Source organism: Solanum stenotomum, chromosome 12 (assembly GCF_019186545.1).
Source record: "Solanum stenotomum isolate F172 chromosome 12, ASM1918654v1, whole genome shotgun sequence".
Taxonomy (NCBI): domain Eukaryota; kingdom Viridiplantae; phylum Streptophyta; class Magnoliopsida; order Solanales; family Solanaceae; genus Solanum; species Solanum stenotomum.
The window spans coordinates 46,070,057-46,078,136 of record NC_064293.1 but is presented as its reverse complement, the minus strand read 5'-3'; the positions used below and the strand labels follow the sequence as shown (position 1 = coordinate 46,078,136).

Here is an 8,080-nt window from a genome sequence, read left to right as displayed (position 1 = left end):
TTTTTTTTTTTTTTTTTTTTTTGTCTGTGTGTTTGTGTTTAATTTGCTTGATCCATATATACATATATATATATATATATATATATATTTATTTATTTATTTATTTATTATTATTATTTTATTATTATTTTATTATTTTTTAATTATTTTCTCAATAGATGTTTGATCATAGAATTTGGAATCCCAATCAGATCCTAAAGTAATAACCATCAAATTTTGAACATTTTTACGAGGGAAAAGGGTCAAAAATGCTCTTAAACTATGTGAAGGGAAAAAAATGCCCTCCATTTATAGTTTGGATCAGAAATGCCCTTATCGTCAGTACTTTGGTTCAAAAATGCCCTTACAGTCGATACTTTGGTGCAGAAATGCCCCTATATATAGTTACAAAATGGGTCAAAATGCCCTTTTTCGAATAAATATATTATTTTTTTTCTTTTTAAACACATCTTCTTCTTAATTAAAATATTATTAAAGAACACTATTCATGTACCCTTTCGACAAATATTATATGTCATATATATAAGATTATAGAATATCCATCATTAATTTATATTTATATAACGATAAAAAATAATGATAATAAAATAAGAAATATTTTCATTTTTTATTTTTTTTCTAAATTGAAGTAAGATAAACATTTGCTAATTTAAAAAAACACTATTAGGAAAAGAATGTGTTAAAAAAAAGAGAAAAATGACAAATATACCCCCGAACTATCGTAAATTGTATGCAAATACCATCCATTATACTTTTGAGACATTGACGCTCATGTCGTCCAAAAACTAGAGCATATATGTCATTTACTCTAACAGAAGACTAAATAGGGACAAGTGACACAATCTTATTGTCGATCCAATATTTAATAAATGTCGGGTCGGTAGATAAGATTATGACACGTTTATGTTCGTTAGTTTAAAAGGTATATATGCTCTAGTTTTTGGATGGTAGGAACACAAATGTCCCAAAAGTATGACGAAGAGTATCTACATACCATTTACGATAGTTCGGGGGTATATTTGCCTTTTTTCCCAAAAGAAAATAATTATATATTTATTTGGAAAATGAGCATTTTTGACCCATTAAATAACAATAAGGGTATTTTTTTACCAATGTATTGACGGCAATGGCATTTTTGGACCAAACTACAAACGGAGGGCATTTTTGATCCTTTCGCATAGTTTAAGGGATTTTTGAACCAAAGTATTGACGGTAAGGGCATTTTTTGGCAAAATTATAAACGGATGACATTTTTATTCCTTTCACATAGTTTAAGAGCATTTTTGACCCTTTTCCCTTTTTACTATAATCTTCCATATTGTTTAAAGTGAGGTTAAAATTATTAAATTCACTATTCATATTTTGGCACCTAAAACAAATATTTTACTAGTTTCACTATCACCTTGAACCATTACTACCCGTCTGCCACCAAAAGTTAAAATTGAAAAGCAAACAACAATCATTTTGATATAATAAATTATCAATATGTGGGATAACCCTAGAATCAAAGATTAAAACTCAAGTTTTGAATAGATAATACCATGTAAAAGCAAACAACTAAGAAAAAAATGAAAAGGGAGAGACAAAAAATACATACCGGAGGCCAGATTTCAGACGGTAACAATTAAATCAACAATAAAAGTTAGAACCCCTAACTTTTGAAAAGAAAAAAGAATTTGGGTTAAACTAGAAATCAAATAGTAAGATGTTGTATTAGAGTACAAAACAAATACTTTTTTCCTATTTTTTACATTTACATATATTTTTTATATATATTAACCCACTTACGTATGAAATTATCCCAAAAATAAGCTGTGGATATTGAGTTTCGAACCCACAACCAATGGAGGCCGAACGATTTTACTGGGTGCGCAGATATCACTGGACCAATCATTTCATTGTGCTTGTGGGTTCACAGGAAATATATTTATATATTTTGTTTCATACTTTTATACAAATATAGGGTCTACGAAAAAATTAGTGGGTTCGGTCGAACCCCCTTCTGAGTAGCTCCTCCCCTGATTCCAATACAAAGTTTTGAATTATCATAAACTAATGATGGATGTTATTATTGATACAAGTAAAAGTTGAACTAATAAATACAATTTTTTATAAGTAAGGAAATTTTTATCAAGTCAGATGGTCTTTAGTTTATGTTCTTTCATGAGCTGTCTGTAATTCTTTAATTCACGTCATTTAGCCATAAATTATGGCTAGTGAGACATAAGTTTTTTAGAAACAATAAGTATGCCTGAACATTATTTATAAGATATTATGATATATATAAAATATAAATTTATGTACCACAAAAATGTTATTTATTTTTGTAGACATAAATTAAAGTAAGGCCAAAAGTGCAAATGATCCCATTTCCAAACCTGAGCTAATTATGTTTCATCCATCTACTGCATCAGCAAGGGCGCAACTCTTGGGTTTCCCTGTGACCTGTGTATTCAGTAAACCCAAATCGAATGGGCTAAAATTAAGCCCATAAAAAAGCCCAGAAAGCTTAAACCCTCCAAATGGTATGCGGTAGAACCCTAAACCCGAATTTTCCCAAGGGAGCTTACCCATTTCTCCAACACTCGACGCTTTCACAGGAATGTCGAAATGGTGGCGTGCGGTGGCAACCACCGCCGGAGGTCTAAGGTCGACGGAGGTAACTAGCAGGAGATCGTATTTTACAATTCAAGCGATCCCTAGGGAGGTAAGCGGAAGAAGAGTTTCCAGTAGGGACCGAGCCCAAGGTCGTATTCCTGCCGTTGTTTTCTCACAGAACTACGTCCAGTCAAAACCTGAAGATCCAACTTCCATTGTCGCCTCAAGTTCTATTTCTCGAAAGTTCCTCCTTACAACTGAAAGGAAGCAGATTAAAACGATCATTGATTCGGTTGATCTCCCTTTCTTTTGTTCGACAATCTTCCCTCTTCAGATTAGAGCTGGTTCGGGCTCGTCAACTTTACTGGAATCTGGAAAAGTACTGCCCATTAAGGCAAGTGATCCTTCTTCTTGTGTATCCTGTTATTGTTCTAGTGTTACTCCCTCTGTTCTATTTAAAATGACTGTATTTGTCAGTATACAGAGCATAAGATACTAGTTACACGAAATGTTATAGAATGTTTGAAGAATTTGTTCAATAGAAGAAAAATATGTTGAAGGTTTACATTTTAATAGATTAATGAATTCGAGTTAGAAAGTTGTATAAATTAGAACTATATCCAACATTTTTGACAATTGCAAATGGATCAAGTGTCATCGGAATTGTATTTAGTTTAAACTCATGTTTTCTTGCTGTTATTTGTATAGATTCATAAGGATGAAGGGACTGGTAAGATATTGAATTTGGTCTTTGTATGGGCAGAAGATGGAACAAAATTAAGGGTCGACGTGCCTGTTGTGTTCAAAGGGGAGCACGAGTGCCCTGGTCTCAAGAAAGGTACTTTCTTCTGCTTTTTGTCTTTCCATAATAAGAGATGTAATTTACCATGAAAATACAATAGCTTCAGCCTAGACCGACCTGGGAGATGTACTGCTCACATTACATTCTATGCATTTTATTACTTGTAATCTTTTCCATTGCTGGTTGAGTTTCCTCTTGAATGTGTGAAATTACAATTTTTTTGAGTGATTTCTGTTAATTAGTTGTGGTTCTGTAATTAAACACAGAAATATGACTAGTGACTATAAATTATAACCATGCCTACCTTTGACATGAAACTATTGTCAGAAACACCATGTAGGCTGATTTGAACTTTCAATGCCAGAAAGTCCAAATACTTGAAATTCCTATGTCCTTTTCTGACCAACGAAGATCATTTGAAAGAGAGGAAGTTCTCTATTTTCTTTTTTAATACCCTTGTGAACTGATATTACCGCACAGAGAATACTCATGTAAACTTTGGAATTTAATTACTCTGCAACATCATGGTATATATGCTGTCTTGAAGGGTACTCAAGGAGAATACATTTTATTGCTAAAATTCCCAGAGTTGTTTAGTCTACATTTGCATGGCATCTGGAAAGAAGTACTACTTGCTTTATCCAGTTTTCTGGATTATCCTTTCAACACTATCTTACTTTCTGGAAACTGATTGAAGCTGCATAGTGAGATGAACTCCACATATCAAAATTTTATGTGGTCCAATATTCAAGAGAATCCCTTCCCAGCCGTAGTTCTTATACTCACCTTTATATTTTGGAAGGCAAAATACTCTAGGAACATACATTTGCTAACACCAGTTAGCTGCAAGCTAAGAAATAAGATATTTTAACCTATACTGTAAGGGGTCTTTTGGTTGGGAACAAGTTATCTCGGGATAAGTTGTTCCACAATGTGTATGGGATAACTTATCCCATCACTAAGGTATAAATGGTGGAATGAATACTCCCATGACTGCCTAATACCTCCAACCAAACACAGGATAAAATAGTCCTGCATTTTATCTCTAGAATTATTATACCATATTCCTCACACAAACGACCCTAATTCTGTTTACAAATCATCGTAGACTTGGTATCCTTGGATTCAGTGAATGTATCAACTTACCGGCTCAATTTGCAAATTCATTTCTAGCATTATCTGAAACTTAAAGAATTTGTGAGAGAATGACTATTCAAATATATTGAATTACCAAGTACCTTTCGGTGATAAAATACAGCTTTCAATGGAGATCTCCCTCTCAAGAACTTTTTAGTGAGAATTTCATCTTGAACCTAGGCTAATGCCCCTTCGTGCTTTCTTAGATATATGCTTTTAGTGGATGGTGATTGAAGGATTTATATTGGCCTATGTCTGTCCTAGCTTCCAGTCTACTATTTTTGCATGTCAAATTAGTTCAGGGAACTTTCATTTTATATTGCGATTTTAACTGCATTAAACATTTTGAAACAATAAACTTAGATATTGAAAGAAGAAGATGGTCTAGGCTCTACAAAATTAACAGTTTTCTGTCTTTGTCTATTCTGATCCAGTTCCAGCACTAGTGAGCTCCTGTTTTTGTATCCTTAGAACATAATAAGAGGAACTAATATTTCAAGTAGTTCACTTAAGATGCTGTGAAGCCTGATACTTCTTCTAATGGAACCCCATGATAATCTAAATTTGGTTTAAAGTTTAAACCATGATTGGTCACAAAAGCCCTTTTGTGTATGCTTCAGAAAAAATGCCTTCTAGTATCAGCACACGGAAGGATTATCTTGTTTAATGGGATTAATTCTGTTCAAATTACGTGAAGTAACGCCTTCCACTTGTTGTCAGGACACCTCAAACTAAGGGCAATTTTTTATCAGATATCGTTGGTAGCATTATTTTCAAGTTTCCTTGGCGTGCTTATTTGTTACTCCTATCTTGTCTTGTCAAGTGTTAGAAATGTTAATGGAAAGAAAACTTTAATGCATAGATTGGCTTTGAGTAATGACACTACTGCTCATTCATATGCTTGGAAACAGTGTTGTGTTACCTTTGCTAAATTCTTCCATGAGAATATCCAACATGCAAATATTTGTTTAAAAATATTTAGTGAAAATGATTTATAGCTTTTTATATGTAAGCAGGTGGTTATCTAAACAAGATTAGACCTTCCCTAAAGTTCTTGTGCCCAGCCGAGAATATACCTCAAAAAATTGAGGTGGACATAAGTCAGCTAGATGTTGAAGACAAAGTGTCCCTGCATGATATCGATGTTCATCCAACTTGGAAGCTCTTAAGCAAGAATGAGGCCATCCCTGTTTGTAAGGTTAAGGCGACACCAGTTGATAGCTAATTTTGTCGATGCTATTTTTCAACTGGCAGATGCATCTGAAGTCCATTAGTTCAACATTGTCTGTTCTAATTTGACCTGGTTTCGTAGTGGTGTATATGGACACGGTCAAAAGACATTAGAAGCTTTTACTATATTGTAGTAGTAAAATTGCTATTTTGGGACTTGTTCTAGAATAATGAACTTGTGCATTAATGAGTAAATGGAAAATGCAACTGCAGTCTTTCTAAGTTTTTTAGGAATGCACACGATGGCAGAGCTTGGGTCACCTGTGGCTGCGTCATGAAAGCAATTTATTTTAAAGTAGGAATGGCGCTGGAGGATATTTTTATTGTTAGACTATATTAAAATTTGATAATGTTGTATGACTTGTTCTAAGTAGTCAATTTCCGTACATGTAACCACCGAAAGACCTGGCTAGTGACAACTAACAAGCTTTGATACATAGCTGTCAAAAAAATAAAAAAATACTTTGATGCATAGACATAAAGTTTTTTTTTTTAATTATGAGAAAAGACATAAAGTTACCACTGAAGTTGTTTCGAATTTTCAAAAAAACGCCTTAACTTTGTGGGTGTTCTATTTCCCCATTGAACAATTTAAGAGTATTATAAATATCTCACTTTTCACCAAACCTCAATTGCAAGAAAAGAAGTGCAATCACGCACCAATTGTTGTTTGTCACAATTAAATTCTTTTAACTTTTAGTTTCATTTTCATTTTTTCTATTTTTATTAACTTTATTTTCATTTTTTTCCCTCTTTCTTCTTCAACCTTCATTACTCATATTCTTTGTTCTTTGTTGTAAATCCTCCAAAAGTAGCAGCCATCGTCACCTTCAACGTAGCCTTCACGATGCTTCTTTGTTACAACACTATCTCCGCCACTAAATCATCACTAAAAAAAATTAATTCAACTTTCAAGTTACTAAAGCAAGGTTATGGAGTTCTATATTAAGATAAAAAATAAGAATAAAAATGAAGTTTCATAGTACTCTCTAATCAATCGAATAGTGGAGTTTACATTTGTAAAAAAAAAAAGAGGATAAAAGAAGAAAAAGAAACAAAAAAAAGTGATAAAAATGGATGAAGTAAATGAATCTTCTAAGTTGAAGAAGATGAAGAAAAGCTAATTGGATTTTTGAATTTGGGTGAAGAAGATAATGGAAAAGAATGAATTTGTCAAAGAGAGAGCAGCAACGTTGAGCTTGCTTTGGAAAAAAAGTTGAAATTGATTTTAGGGCTACCAACGGCTCTTTTCTCTTTGAGTTTGGGAAAGATAATGTAAATTAATTAAATAATTAATAGTAAAGAAATAAAAACTAACACGTGGCACTTTATAGCTGGTTAATTGTAGTGAAAACACTGCCTCACACGTCTCATGTGCGTGGTAACAATCTAGACGAGGAAATGGGTCAAAAATGACCCATTTACAAAGATATTAAATAGTTATATGGGGTGATAGGACACTTCCAAAGTTAAGGTGTCTTTATGCAAATACGAGACAACTTTAGTGGTGACTTTGTGTCTTTTCTCTTTAATTATTATTATTTAAAAAGGATTTGCTTTATATAGAGGATAATATTGTTTTTAATAGGGGAAGAATTGCCCCAAGGCCTAGCTCGAGTGACAAGAGGTGGAGGATTTATGACTTAGGTCGCAGGTTCAAGCCCCACACCATGCAAAGCGAAGCCCAATATTTAAGGGTAAATGGGCTGACCCATTATCCACCGAATTTAGAAGGCTGTGATTGGTTCAAGGGTGAGTCACATACATATTTCTCGGTTATCAAAAAAAAAATTGGGGCAGATTTTTCAAGAATTTCCATCGAGGGGCTCAAAAAGATAAGTACGCATGTTAATAGTATTCATATACAAGAAGGTCGGATCAAATATAAGTAACTAGATAAAATTCAACTAGTTGACACATACAATAAAATATAGAAAGTTAAAAAAATTAGGTTTCATTTTTATATTGCCCTATTGAATATGGATACAAATCAAACTGAGGCTATGAACAAGAATTAGCACCCGGATTCGAACTCGCGAAAGCCAAGAAGATCAGGCCAAATCATGGACTCACTTTACCACTTGAACCAAGCCTTTTGGCTTATGCTATGGGGGTTTTTCATTAAGTTATTTCAGTATATAAACGTAAATCAATAAATCAATTTTATATATAATTTTATATATACAATATAATTTTTCGATGAAGGGGTTTAAATGAACAAGGCTTCATGTAGCTCCGCCCTCGCCTTCACCCTCGTGGTTTTTTACTTTTATATATAAATGTCTTGGTATATATAATAATAACAATATATTT

At 33.0% G+C, this 8,080-nt stretch overlaps 2 protein-coding genes across 2 annotated transcripts in view; one reads left to right on the top strand and one right to left on the bottom strand.

Annotated features, from left to right (window-relative positions):
- Positions 1-5,050, bottom strand: part of LOC125848869 (geraniol 8-hydroxylase-like) — a 77,064-nt gene extending 72,014 nt beyond the window's left edge. The window contains exon 1 of the mRNA XM_049528815.1: positions 5,046-5,050. The gene's annotated coding sequence lies outside the window, so the exon portion shown is untranslated. The remainder of the gene's footprint in view (positions 1-5,045) is intronic.
- Positions 2,524-5,985, top strand: LOC125848875 (uncharacterized). Its single transcript, XM_049528822.1, has 3 exons — positions 2,524-2,992; positions 3,307-3,436; positions 5,554-5,985. The coding sequence occupies exons 1-3, from the start codon at positions 2,603-2,605 to the stop codon at positions 5,760-5,762; spliced, it is 729 nt and encodes a 242-aa protein (XP_049384779.1). The 5' UTR covers positions 2,524-2,602; the 3' UTR covers positions 5,763-5,985.
- The last annotated feature ends 2,095 nt before the right edge of the window (positions 5,986-8,080 follow it).

What these genes read in the sequence shown, in the direction of transcription:
- LOC125848875 (XM_049528822.1), top strand. Translation starts at nt 2,603, where the DNA reads ATGTCGAAATGGTGGCGTGCGGTGGCAACCACCGCCGGAGGTCTAAGG. An exon ending in GAAAAGTACTGCCCATTAAG is followed by an intron (nt 2,993 to 3,306) that starts GCAAGTGATCCT and finishes TTATTTGTATAG; the next exon opens with ATTCATAAGGATGAAGGGAC. An exon ending in GTGCCCTGGTCTCAAGAAAG is followed by an intron (nt 3,437 to 5,553) that starts GTACTTTCTTCT and finishes ATATGTAAGCAG; the next exon opens with GTGGTTATCTAAACAAGATT.